General features: G+C 40.5%; 4 protein-coding genes and 1 pseudogene across 4 annotated transcripts; 3 read left to right on the forward strand and 2 right to left on the reverse strand.

The window, feature by feature from the left end:
* Window positions 1-302: 302 nt before the first annotated feature.
* Window positions 303-794, reverse strand: LOC110171156 (transcription factor HES-5-like). The gene is made up of 2 exons (XM_020936844.2): window positions 726-794; window positions 303-620 (listed from the first exon to the last, which is right to left on the reverse strand). Exons 1-2 carry the CDS (start codon window positions 786-788, stop codon window positions 303-305), a joined length of 381 nt encoding a protein of 126 aa, XP_020792503.2. The 5' UTR covers window positions 789-794.
* A 3,884-nt stretch (window positions 795-4,678) lies between these two features.
* Window positions 4,679-5,174, forward strand: LOC110171155 (transcription factor HES-5-like; annotated as a pseudogene).
* A 3,004-nt stretch (window positions 5,175-8,178) lies between these two features.
* On the forward strand, window positions 8,179-8,676 carry LOC110171154 (transcription factor HES-5-like). The gene is made up of 2 exons (XM_020936841.2): window positions 8,179-8,247; window positions 8,353-8,676. Exons 1-2 carry the CDS (start codon window positions 8,185-8,187, stop codon window positions 8,674-8,676), a joined length of 387 nt encoding a protein of 128 aa, XP_020792500.2. The 5' UTR covers window positions 8,179-8,184.
* Window positions 8,677-9,829: 1,153 nt separating this feature from the next.
* Window positions 9,830-10,372, reverse strand: LOC110171153 (transcription factor HES-5-like). The gene is made up of 2 exons (XM_020936840.2): window positions 10,316-10,372; window positions 9,830-10,204 (listed from the first exon to the last, which is right to left on the reverse strand). Exons 1-2 carry the CDS (start codon window positions 10,370-10,372, stop codon window positions 9,830-9,832), a joined length of 432 nt encoding a protein of 143 aa, XP_020792499.2.
* A 2,129-nt stretch (window positions 10,373-12,501) lies between these two features.
* On the forward strand, window positions 12,502-13,124 carry LOC110171152 (transcription factor HES-5-like). The gene is made up of 2 exons (XM_020936839.2): window positions 12,502-12,610; window positions 12,714-13,124. Exons 1-2 carry the CDS (start codon window positions 12,548-12,550, stop codon window positions 13,122-13,124), a joined length of 474 nt encoding a protein of 157 aa, XP_020792498.1. The 5' UTR covers window positions 12,502-12,547.
* Window positions 13,125-13,386: the final 262 nt, after the last annotated feature.

A 13,386-nucleotide genomic window follows, 5' to 3' on the forward strand; every position in this document is an offset into this window, starting at 1 on the left:
AAATCTTTTGCTAAAGAAATATTTTCAAAAAGTTCAATAGCATAACATAGATATTCAGTTACAATAATGGGATAAATCTTATAACAGATTCATAAACCACTTGATGAGAGGGTCAATCAAATGGAATGCCAACTCCATTGAGTTAACTGATTATGAAGAGACTTGACAAGGAGATTCTTTTGTACATGGATACAAACAGGTGTCTGCGGTAAGGCATGAAGCCTTTTTAGCATCCACTCATGTTTCTGTTCATACACAATAGCAGCGCATCACTGTGACCTTTGTCTGAGGTAATGTGGATTCTACCAGGGCCTCCAGACACTGCTGCTCTTGTCTTTGCTGGTGCTGCTCTGTAGACAGAAGAGCGCCTCCCTGTGGTTGTGCAGCTCAGTGCAGTGGCTCTGCTGAGAGTTCTTCATGAGGCTCTGGGACAAGAAGTGTCTCTTGTGCTGCTGCTGCAGACGTGTGAGCACAGTGATGGTCATCTCCAGGACGTCTGCTTTCTCCAGCTTGGAGTCCGGCTGCTGTTGGAGGAACTCTGCACACAGGAGAGACTTGAGCTGCTCAATGCTGCTGTTGATCCTCTCTCTGCGCAGCTTCTCCACCACAGGCTTTCTCAGCTGCAACAACAAGACACACATGAGTTCATTTGTTCTACAGAAATGACTGACTCAAACTGTACAGGCCTCATAAAAGGCTGAGTAGAAGAATGAAACTGTGTTTACCTTGTGAGAGAGGCTGAGGTGGTCCTGAGAGAGGCCTGCTGCTGCAGTGATTGTAGGAGCCATGTGTGGATGTGAGCTGTAGAGCTCTGTGGAGAGAGTCTGCTGTGTGCTCCTTCAGCTTCATATTTATAGAGCCACATCTCCATATGAATGTGTGAGTCTAGGACTGGGACTAGTTTCTCACACTCTCAGCCAATCAGAGCACATGGTCACATAATAGAGTGTGTTGAGCTGCCACATGCCACACAATGGGAGTGTGTATGTGGAAGGGGTCTTTAGGAGCAGGTGGAGCACTCGAGACAGGAGCAGAGTATCTGGGAACATGGTGACCCTAAATTACATCAACTATGACCTACTGAAAATCAAGACAGTGCGCTATACAGTCATTCTAAACCATACTACTAGTATATGCATATTGACATGCATTCTATGCAATTACACCTGTTACAAACATTTTACAAACATTTACTTAAATGTTGTATCACACTCGTTTGTACTCCTTCAGTTGCTTGTGACTGTAAACACTGCATTTGCATAATGTGGGGCTATGAGATTGCTTTTATCTGTTGTGGCTCTCGTTTTGTAAACACTAAAGTAAACAGTGGATTAGGTATTTTCTCAAGCAGCCACTAATAGAGGCTTATCTGGTATATTTATGCAAACCCCTTAGTTCTGCAAAAACAACATCACAGATTAACCAAATATACTTAAATCACACAGTATGTATTTATACTCGTGTACACAATACAAAGGCAAGAACTATAATGTGTTTGCTATTTTATGAAGAACACTTTATGTAAATAACAGTTGGAAAATATACAGTAAACTATATTATATATCTCTAAGTAAACAGCCTAGCCGGTGAATTCTTGATCTGATATAATTTTTTGTATGTATGTGACTTTTTGCCACTTTCATCAGTAGTAAATATGTGTGTTCACATTGGCTTTATCCTTTTGCATCTAAGTTGGTAGTTATCCACTCTCTTGCCTCCATCTGTCTGTAGTGTCCCCCTCCCTCTCTCTTTCCCCTTGTGCACAGGTCGGAGCGTCTCCAGGTCACACGCCCCCTCCAGGCCTGTGCTGCTGGGAGTGTTAGAGGCACAGGGCTTCCCACACTCCACACAATAGAAGTGTGTCTGCTGCCACAAAGCCTGGGCTCGTTCCCAGGACTCTGCTCTGGCACTTTACTGCCTTGGCTAATGGAGTTTAATCGTCAACGCCTGCTCACAGTAAACACTACACAGGCTACTATGTACTGTTATGGAGGGGACTCTTTTAAGTAAGATATCTCAAAAAATGTATACAATATTTTATATATTGGAATAACCTACTTTTGACTGGACTTGAATAGAATAGAATAAGATAGAATGAAAAATAAACAGGAATTAATTCAGTCAATTTCATCATATGATTCTTGCATTTCTCTAATAATTTCCTTTATAGGTCTGTGTTGTTTTTTGTATTGTTATTGTATTATATTGTTGTTTTATTTATCACCATTATATGTTTTTCATGTGTATGAGTAACTGGCTTATAACAGTTAATACACAATTCAATACTTAAATTTAGTAATGATTATAATTGAATAATTTATTATTTTAATATATTACATAGCATGAATGAGATGATATAATTATCCTTAAAAAAACAAAACATTAGGTATGTGTATATTTTTTCTCATGCCAGGTTCCTAATGTATTCCATGAGAACCGACATGGTCAGTGGTCCTCATGCATCTTTAGAACTATTCCCAGGATATATTTTGGTAAATCTCATTGACATATGGCATTATGAACAACATCCCACCTGTTCTGGGTGACAGCCATTAAATTCAGTCTATTGTGGCGTGCTCAGAGGGTTCTGATTGGCTGAGCTGCAGTGAGGGAAGAAGATGAGGAGCATAAATACAGGGTGGAAATGCACTGGTAAAGCATCAGCTGAACCTCCCCTAACTGAAGCAAACTCCTCAAGAAGGATTACCTCCTGCAACTGAACATGTCTCAGTATTTGGACCTCGCCATCCAGGACAGCGTGAAGGAGCAGCTCTTCAGGTAGGCACCATTTGCCCAAACCAAACTCAAGTGTATTTGTGATCATACGTGACAATGTTTAGTGTTTGTGTCAGTGCACTGACTGGGCTGTGCTCCTCAGGTGTAAGCTACACATGCTGGAGAGGAAGTGCACTGTGGGTGTGGAGAAGCTGAAGGCTCTGCTGCTGGAGCACTTACACAATGGGATTCCACTCTCCGAGCTGCTGGACAAGACTCTGTCCTTCATGTCTCTCAGGAGAGCCCTTCTCTCTCATAATGGTTACTCCAAATACTCCCGGGATGTCCTGCGCCTCTTCCCTGACATGGAGGATGACGTGGCTCCACTCTGCTTTTAAAAAACACCCAGGACTGACCATTCCTTTGGAAATGCCTTAAAGCTGCTTTCTAAAAGCTAAAACAGAGAACACTGATTGCACATTATTTTTATGAAGATGATGCACTGCAGTCTTTCATTGATGTATTATGATGTAGAGTGCATTATACGCACTTATATGAGCAGTTGTAATGCAGTAGCATTGACTCAAACACGCGTGGCCTTCCTTAGAATTTATTAGTCATGAGTACCATGGTTCTTAAAAGGAGAGAACTTGACTCTTGAAGCGAATGAAGTGCGGGCCACTCTCCTCAGAGCAAGTTTCCTTCACAAACTTTCATTGAGCTCATTATAATTTAGTTTATATTTTCAGACTGTATCAGTTATTTTTTTAAGTTTGTGAACCCTTTAATTGAAAGGGAATTCTGATTTTGTTTATCTAAGCATATTGTTTAAGTTGATTTGTGCTTTATTATGTTTTTATGGTGCAGAGTATGTACCACGGACCAAATGATATTGTTCCAATAAACAATTCACAACAAAACCTATTTTCGCCATCTCATTTATTCTGTGCAAGAATGTTGCTGTTTAGGTTGTAAATTATACTTTAAAATTATTAAATTATTTTGACTAAAATATCAAATAGCAGTTAGCCTTTCAATTCAGAGTTGTGTGTGACAACATTCAGGTGTTCTCATTTAATTTAATGGTATTAATGTGTTACTGGGATTAGATTCTTTTTAATTCTGTGCCCACACTATATTTTGTGGTTTATATTGCATGGTCAAGTAAGCAAGAGAAAGGATACAAGGGCTGTGGATAAGCAAAGTGACTTCACATGCCATTCTATATGTATCTACAGAATAGGTACCAGATTTAACCAAGGACAAACCTGATGTCAGAGACAAAGTGGAGGGAAAGCACAACCAATGGTGTTCCTTCCCTCTGCATGGTGTTTATCTGAGCTTCAGAGCTGTTTGAGGAGCTAATGGCCTCAACACAAAAGGTCTATTCATCCTTTTTAGTACAACACTGATCCCAAAACTCTGGGAACCTAGTGTGAGCGCTCTACTCACCAGGATCCAGCTGCAGGCCGTCCAAACATCTGCTATCACTTCTATAGGCGTGGGCACCATTCAGGATGCAACCTAAAACAACATAACATTAGTCTTTTACCACAAATGATTGATTTTTGTTTTGTAGTCATTACTGGGACCAAAGAGGGAGTATGGGTGTTTGAACTCTATATGCCAAATTATTATACCAAATTGTTTCTTTTTGTTTCTTTAAATTTATCACCAGCATTTTGAGGTTAATGTCATTGGGAGTTAGTGAAATACTTTCCCTCCACTACTGCCCTGCTGTCCACCTGTTCCCCTGAGATGTAATCATTGTCCCTTAAGCTATAGAATTGAGTGCTTTCATGTCCACATGGCTCATTGTTTTTATAAGCTCTGTGATTGGCTGAGAGTGTGAGAAACTAGTCCCAGTCCTAGACTCACACATTCATATGGAGATGTGGCTCTATAAATATGAAGCTGAAGGAGCACACAGCAGACTCTCTCCACAGAGCTCTACAGCTCACATCCACACATGGCTCCTACAATCACTGCAGCAACAGGCCTCTCTCAGGACCACCTCAGCCTCTCTCACAAGGTAAACACAGTTTCATTCTTCTACTCAGCCTTTTATGAGGCCTGTACAGTTTGAGTCAGTCATTTCTGTAGAATAAATAAACTCATGTGTGTCTTGTTGTTGCAGCTGAGAAAACCTGTGGTGGAGAAGCTGCGCAGAGAGAGGATCAACAGCAGCATTGAGCAGCTCAAGTCTCTCCTGTGTGCAGAGTTCCTTCCAACAGCAGCCGGACTCCAAGCTGGAGAAAGCAGACGTCCTGGAGATGACCGTCACTGTGCTCACACGTCTGCAGCAGCAGAACAAGACACACTTCCTGTCCCACAGCCTCATGAAGAACTCTCAGCAGAGCCACTGCACTGAGCTGCACAACCACAAGGAGGCGCTCTTCTGTCTACAGAGCAGCAAAGACAAGAGGCCAGATAACAGTGCTCCCTGGAGGCCATGGTAGAACTGTATTGATCAAATGTTTTTGATCATTTCAAAGGAGGGCTTTTTTCTTCTTTAGAAGAGATATGTATGAGTATCAGTATGAGTGCTGAATAATAAGCAAATGTTTGACATTCAAACACTGCATTTTCTAGTAGTACAATGAAATGTTGTGAAATGGTCAACCTGACCAGACATGTTTCTTTTCTCACATTGTGAACTTATTGATTATTTTGTCAATAATCAGTGTTTTGTTGAATTGTTCATAATGAATACATACAATTGTTTTCTAATTGAAAATTGTCACTTAAATCACACAAGGTGTGTTATCCGTCTTCAGACCTGTTCTGAAAGGTCTTTAAAACATAATAATCCAATATATATTCCTTCTGCTTTTTCTGAGTGTCACTGCTGCCTCCTGTGGAGGCAAATAAATGAAAATTGAACTGGATCTAAATATCTGTAAGCTTTATCTTTAATGTTTCATTAACAATGTCTTGGTTGGTTTATAGTTACATATTGTAATGAAATCTGGAGCTGACACGTAGCACCCTAGTAACTTAATGATTATGACCTGTCATGCACTGGCACACCACAAAACACCACAGATAATGACAGGGACATACAGCACTGAAACATGAATCAAACTTTGACACTAAGTGTTCAGAGATTGGTCAGTAGTTTTACTGCTGCTGTTTCCTCATAAATGACAAGCTCACACACTGTTACTGATGCCATGTGCAATAAGACACACTTCTATTGTTCCTGTCATGAAAGGCCCAAGTGTGGGAAACCAGAAAACACTCCCTCACAGAGGACAAAAGTGCTGGCATCTGCCCCAGAGCAGAAGAAGGTGGGGGGATCACTGCTTATACTAAAGATCCAGTGTCATATTACTTGTATCAAAAATATTCCTTTATTCATTATGAATAGTTCACGATTTAGTAGTGATATGTGTGTTGTTGCAGCAAGTGTTGCGTTTATGGTGTGGATTTCAAAATGATCAGTCTTAATGTGCAGATTCGAGTTATACCTTCATGTCCTATTTGTGCTTCCTAATTGGTCAACTCCTTATTTTATGGTCAATGACAGTTTTAGTCAATAAACTTTGTTGTACTTACATAATAAACAGAACATTTAAACAGTTGAACAACCATCAACACTGTCTTCACCTCTTAATTCTGTAATGTTAGTTTGTTGGTAAACAGCATTCTAATAAGTCATTCTATGTGACAGCAGCAGGAGGAGTTGGTTTTACGGGACACATTTGCATTTGACAGGGCACGTGTCTATTGTTGAGTGGTCAAAAGGCCAAGTGTGGGAAAGCAGGGGAGAACACAGTCACAGTGCAGCGTGATCAGCACCCTTCACCAGCCGCCTGCTCCCTTGGGTGACATGGCACACTTCACATAAATGCCATAAATTAATTCAAGTGGGAAGCAAACTAATAGGGAGTTTAACAGAAGCATAAAGGTAGATAAATTATCTGTTATAAGTGTAAATGACCAAGCTTGTTTCAGACTCAGTGAGATCCATGCCACATGTTTAAAAACAGATAGAAGACAAACTGAAAACAGTGTAAGGATAAAGATAATGAGTCCATGTGCATGTACAAACACACATGTACACATGTCAAGAGGGAAAATGGCTTTACGGAGGCCAAATTAGAAGAACTAGCCACTGAAATATACAATGCATTATCCTAAAATGTCATTATTTCTTTGGGATAAGGTCACAGCAAACTAATTCAAGCAAGTTCCAAAAATTGTGAAAGTCTAGACCAAAATGTTTATACAATTTTTTGGATTAGCAATGCTCTTTTTTTTCTGTTCTCAAAAAATTTTACTGAGGGACAGAATTAACAACTGTGCAATTTAAAAAACAAACAAACAAACAAACAAACAAAAAAAAAACCAAACCAAAACAAAACAAACAAACAAAAAAAAAGTGGTTGAGGCTGGTGGGCAATTCCATATTTTGTGGAATACAAAATACAGTTTATTTTAGTTTAGTTTGAGTTACATAGTTCTATGAGTTGCATAACAAAACTGCTCACATTGTTATTTTTATGTACTCCTGCACAGATTTTTATTACCTAATTACCTATTATTAAAACAATATTGCTTTAACTGCACTACAGTATGCATGCAGCCTGGTGCTCTATACACAAAAAAGACCTGTACAAAGTGAATATATAAAGCCAGCTAATCAGATGCTTTCCCTCCAGATGGCACGTGATGTCATGGTCCCTCTCAGTTACAGCACCCGGGCGGCATCTGTCACTAAAGCCCCATTCTGAGCAGCCTTTGTGGAGGGCACATTCACTGAGCCGTGTGGGAAAGTCAGGCAGCACGTCTACTCACAGTCCAGACAAGAGCCACATCTGCTGCAGCTGGCAACACATCCAGAACTGCCCCGTGCTTGCTGCACATGAAACACACCCAAAACCACACAAAACACACACAAACAAATGAAAGTTTAGAGGACTTAGCAAAATGACTTTCAAAGTAAAAAGCACTATGATAATGACAATAAAAGCTTGAGTCTTGGAAGATGAGATCTGGGGGGGAATTCTTTAAAAACAAAATACATGCTATATTAAAAGTCAGAAAGATAGAAACATTTACCAAATACTAGGTAAAGTTTTTATAATTCTAATGGTAATGAAATCTCAGTGCAGTTAGTCATAATTGAATTGACCAGAGCAAATGTATTTAAGAAAGATCAATGTCATTGCCTAAGTGTGGAGGGACGGTCAGTGCCCTGTTATTGATTAGGTCACACTCTTCCCACATTCACTAACAGCACACTCCATCAGGCCCAAGTCTTCCACCTGCTCCTCTGGGACACCCCCCTCCCCAGAGCAATTCAGAGGGCTGCTGCCAGAAGAGCTCTGTGATTGGCTGAGAGTGTGAGAAACTAGTCCCAGTCCTAGACTCACACATTCATATGGAGATGTGGCTCTATAAATATGAAGCTGAAGGAGCACACAGCAGACTCTCTCCACAGAGCTCTACAGCTCACATCCACACATGGCTCCTACAATCACTGCAGCAACAGGCCTCTCTCAGGACCACCTCAGCCTCTCTCACAAGGTAAACACAGTTTCATTCTTCTACTCAGCCTTTTATGAAGCCTGTACAGTTTGAGTCAGTCATTTCTGTAGAACAAATGAACTCATGTGTGTCTTGTTGTTGCAGCTGAGAAAGCCTGTGGTGGAGAAGCTGCGCAGAGAGAGGATCAACAGCAGCATTGAGCAGCTCAAGTCTCTCCTGTGTGCAGAGTTCTTCCAACAGCAGCCGGACTCCAAGCTGGAGAAAGCAGACGTCCTGGAGATGACCGTCACTGTGCTCACACGTCTGCAGCAGCAGAACAAGACACACTTCCTGTCCCAGAGCCTCATGAAGAGCTCTCAGCAGAGCCACTGCACTGAGCTGCACAACCACAAGGAGGCGCTCTTCTGTCTACAAAGCAGCACCATCAACAAGAGGCAAGAAAACAGTGCTCCCTGGAGGCCTTGGTAGAACTGAATTGATCAGAAGTGTTTGGTTATTTGAAAAAAGGACTTCTTTCTGTCAGAAGAAACATTTACTTAAATAAGCATTGACTATGTTAAAATGTTTGATATTCAAACATTGCTTTTAAATTTTTCAGTACCCATGTTTTTAGACATTCATGTGTAACCGTTAATTTTTCTATTGAAAATATTTTTATTGAAATTATATAAAATAGCAGTTTACTAATTTGAAGCCTCTGTATATTTCCTATGGAAATGAAGGACCTGTCAAAGAACTGAAAGACAAGCCATATTGGCTGTTTTTGCAGACTAATGACTGGATTGTTTTATTTTGTTTGGAAATTGTATTTTCTTTAAAAAATCATTCCATGTTATTGAGCTGTTTAAGTTATCAAGTTAGGCTTTACTTCTAAGAAGTTTTTGCTTTTCACTGTGTGATATTTACAGCATTTTACATATTTGGTGTGGAAAGTTAAGGTCTATGTCTTCTGAGAAGGCAAAGTGTGTGAATCTACGCGTGTGCTCGTTTGGAATGTGTCATCACTGAGAGCTATATAAAATAATGCATTTCAAAACTTACGATTTGATCTCATTTTCTGCTATGATATAATTTTGACCTAAAGAAAGAGTTTGACCTCTCTAGTCTTAGTCTAGTTAAAAAGTAATAATGTAACGGTCAATTCAGTTCTCCGCGCCTTTAGGCGCTGTCCATGGTCCTATTACACACGTTAGAAAGAGTTACGGCAAAGTTCAAGACCTTGTTTGGCTTGGGACAAATACAAAATATAAGATAATCTAGGGCTGTGCTGTACATGCAAGAAAGACATTAAGATTTGGGAATGTTTAATATTTATTTGACAACAAGTTACAAAACTAAAACTATGGGAGCAAGCGATATTATAAAGGAATGACAACAAATACAATGCACGTAAATGAGGCCTGAACACCTTTATAAAAGGCAAAAATAACAGCAGTGAGGCCTTGCACTGTGTTCTGTTGGCTACACTGTAGACAGGATTTAGGAACACAGGAAAGTGCAAATGCTGCTCAGCCACTACAAGCTGACAGCATTTGCGCACATAGAAACACAGCTTATCAACACAAAGGGAGAAAAGCATCTAATGTCCTTATATACTGAAATATAACACAGTATGTCAGTTTTACCACGGTCTCCAAAGGGACTGTTTACTGGTGCTGTGCTCATCTGCAATGTGCCTGTGGAGCGCAGCTCTCTGGACCACATAGAAGCGCTTGATTTCTTCTCTCTCCTCGTGCTGCAGGGGCGCGTGTAGGTACAAATGCCGGAGTGTTTCCTGGAGGCACTGAGAGAAACCCTGTGAATAACTGGGCACCACAGACGCAATGGCTCTCTGACGCAGGAAGCAAACAGCCATCTCAAGGACGTCTGCCTTCTCCAGTTTGGACTGGGCCCCACCCGTGGGCTCGTATTCGTCTAGATTCAACAGAGCTTTGAGCTGCTCGATGCTGTTATTAATCCGCTCTCTTCTGACTTTCTCCACAACCAACTTTCTTAGCTAAAACACCAAAAACAAAACAAACGTTAAATTATTGCTCATAAATAAATGGACCAGTCTATTCGTTTAGTTTAGGCATTTTGGATCTAATCTGCGTCCTAGTTTATTTACCTTGTTTGGTATGTCCAAAGTTGTATCCTTGGATCTTCTCTGGGTAATAGGAGCCATTGTTGATCTCGAGTCTTTCGTCCTCCTGAGCGCAGATGAGCATGTAGTGTGCCGTGCAGACGCAAAGGCGCTTTTTATAAGACCCAGAGGATCTGCATTTTGGCGCCTTGTTCGTGGACTCCTCACACCTTAGACTTTCCCACAGTCCAGACCTGTCATAAAGTCCCGACTACAAACACATCCACTCCCCGTCTGGTTTGAGGAATCACCTCCACTTCCTCTATCTTCTCCAAGTGTGACATGAGCCCACACTAGAAGTGTGTCGCGCGGCTGTCGCGTGGTCTTTGATCACACAGAATAAAGCAAAGCAAATGGATGAAAATGAAAATTGTTTTCATTCATCGACATGCGACAGTACGCATGTGTTGCAGTCGATACGCATTCGTGAATAGGATAATCCAACGATCAGATTGACATAAAACTACATTTACAAACCCACTGACATTACAAGATTACAGATAAATGTGTTGTGGAAAAGGAAGGCTTTCTAAAACTTTCTATCTAATGTATTCCCTCCCGTCTTGTGGTGTTTTTGATCTTTAACCAAAGTGAGAAGAGGGGAAGCAGGGGTGCGGAGTGTGTGCAGAGGTGCCAAGTTGGCCAAGTTTGCACCTTCTTATTAAAAAAAAAAAAAAAAAAAAAAAAAAAAAGCCTTCCAGCATCACGGGCACAAGCAACAGACCAGCGTGGACACCACGCGCCACTCAGCGGGAGTCTAACTAGATGTGCGTAAAATCCTTACGGCAAATGTTAATGAAGGAATCGACATCATGTCCTAATGCATGCAAAAAACTAAGCATTTAAGGTCAACAAGTTGTGTTTTTACAATAAAGTGACCTGGTGAGAGTGCCACGTGCTGAAAGTGAACCCACTGGATGTGTTACAGGTTTAATATCCATGACAGCCTACACAATACAGCCAAGCACTGACAACATGTTGTTCCTTACTTTTCAAAATGAACCAATGAAGCAGAATACGTGGCAAGATTTTCTGAAAAAGAAAATAAATTTCCAAGTATCCTGTTTAAAAAAAAAAAAAAAAAAAATAAATTCAGGGCAGATAAATCAAAATTACCGCCAGTGAACAAAAAAAATCACAAATCCCCTTGGAATGTGCTTTGTCGGTTTGGTCCAAAGACGTAAGTAATAACAACAACAATAACAACAACATGTATAAATAATAATAATAATAATAATAATTTCAAAAATAAAATAAAACTAAATACAATTTTGAATAAAATTTTAATTAAAATCAACTTTATGTATAGAGCACACTGTAGTGCATGTATAGAGCACATAAAATACATTTATAAACAAAAACAAAGTTCCCAAAGTGCTACAAACCACACCACTCTAATATATATATATATGTATATATATATATATATATATATATATATATATATATATATATATATATATATATATATATATATATATATATATATATATATATATATATATATCACAACCGTCATATGCAGCTACATTATTTGACCTATTTTCTGGATTTCTAATTTTAATGGGATATAATATAAGTGGGGGTGCTGCTGGGTTGTCTGCAGTAACAGAGGGTTTATGGTTAAGTGGAAGTGTGCCTTCTCCCCAGAGAAAAAGATCAGCTCTGTTGATGAGACTAAAATGACACAGGGTCAACTTTCCACAAGTTGTTAAAAGAAGTACTTGTTTTTGCTGGTGATATTGCAGTCTGCACATATGAGAGATTAAAATGACAGACAATTAAAAAAAAAACATTTTTTTTTGCAATTGTGTCCGTGTGTGTGAATGCAGCATGTGTCTTATCTTTGTTTTTAGTAGCGCTTATCAGTCGCTGTCTGCCCCTGCACATCTGCAGCCAACTGATCAGATGAGACGGCGGGAAGGTTCCCAGGTAATAAAAGTGTATTGACCTGCTTGTGTTGGTCTGTACCTTCACATATCTGCCGCAGAACTCCCTCCACTCAGGCCATGGGGCCAGTTAACCATGAGATAATTGATGCCTCTCTCCTATTGTTGTGTCGGCCTAGCCCACTGGCCTCAGAGTGTGGGAAAGCTAATCCTGCCTGGGACTCATGGCTTTGTAATGCTAATGTCCGCCTATAAATAGGGCAGAGGGATCCTCAGCCAGATCACAACTCACTCTGCTCTCCAAGAGAAACATCTCAGCTCTGCTAAAATGGCACCAACCTGCACCAGAGACTCAGCTATTTCAATGCTCTCAGCCAAAGACAAACACAAAGTAAGTCAGTTACAATCATTCCAGACTCTCTTCTGATTGTCATACTTTATCTCATTGTGCATTCAATCAACAAGTTTCTAATTGAATGTCTTTTTTTCTATAGCTGAGGAAACCAGTTGTGGAGAAGATGCGTAGGGACCGTATCAACAGCTGCATTGAGCAGCTCAAAGTCCTGCTAGAGAAGGAGTTCCACAAACAAGATCCTAATGCTAAGCTGGAGAAGGCCGACGTCCTGGAGATGACTGTGGTGTTCCTGAAGCAGCAGCTACAGAGCCCAGCCTCTCAAATTGCCCACATGGAGGGCTATTCTCAGTGTTGGAAGGAGACCATGCACTTCCTGTCCTCATCCTCCATCAAGGACATGTCCCTGTCTCACCTGCAGCGCCTCCGCTCTCCTCAGCCTGTGTCCCAGGATATGTGCGCCACTCTTCCTGTCTGCTCTCAGCTCCACAGCCAGTCCAGTCCAGTCAAGCAGCCGCCTGCTCCTGTCAAGTCCATGTGGAGGCCCTGGTAGAGGCCCCAAATGCAGATTCTCAAACACAACAGATGGGTGTCTCCATCATACAAATTTTTATTCATAAACAAACAGTTCTGTTGTTCAGTTTCTTATTTGTAAAAGCTTTGCTTTAAGTCTATTTGTAAAGGCCAAAGCCTGTGACCTGTACCAGGTGTTTGACTCCTATGGAGTTGGTAAATTTTGTGTATCAAACAGATGTAATACATGTTGTATTGTTAATCCTCTATGTGGAGGATGGTGTTACTGTTACCTTTTGCAA

The sequence above is a fragment of the Boleophthalmus pectinirostris genome, unplaced genomic scaffold (genome assembly GCF_026225935.1).
Source record: "Boleophthalmus pectinirostris isolate CB_2022bp ecotype Guang Dong unplaced genomic scaffold, ASM2622593v1 HiC_scaffold_3, whole genome shotgun sequence".
Classification (NCBI taxonomy): Eukaryota; Metazoa; Chordata; class Actinopteri; order Gobiiformes; family Gobiidae; genus Boleophthalmus; species Boleophthalmus pectinirostris.

Bases quoted from the DNA above. Each gene is read 5' to 3' on its own strand.
- LOC110171152 (XM_020936839.2), top strand. From the start codon at position 12,548: ATGGCACCAACCTGCACCAGAGACTCAGCTATTTCAATGCTCTCAGCC. The intron at 12,611-12,713 runs GTAAGTCAGTTA...TTTTTTCTATAG, and splicing joins CAGCCAAAGACAAACACAAA to CTGAGGAAACCAGTTGTGGA.
- LOC110171156 (XM_020936844.2), bottom strand. From the start codon at position 788: ATGGCTCCTACAATCACTGCAGCAGCAGGCCTCTCTCAGGACCACCTC. The intron at 621-725 runs GTAAACACAGTT...TTGTTGTTGCAG, and splicing joins ACCTCAGCCTCTCTCACAAG to CTGAGAAAGCCTGTGGTGGA.
- LOC110171154 (XM_020936841.2), top strand. From the start codon at position 8,185: ATGGCTCCTACAATCACTGCAGCAACAGGCCTCTCTCAGGACCACCTC. The intron at 8,248-8,352 runs GTAAACACAGTT...TTGTTGTTGCAG, and splicing joins ACCTCAGCCTCTCTCACAAG to CTGAGAAAGCCTGTGGTGGA.
- LOC110171153 (XM_020936840.2), bottom strand. From the start codon at position 10,372: ATGGCTCCTATTACCCAGAGAAGATCCAAGGATACAACTTTGGACATA. The intron at 10,205-10,315 runs GTAAATAAACTA...TTGGTGTTTTAG, and splicing joins CTTTGGACATACCAAACAAG to CTAAGAAAGTTGGTTGTGGA.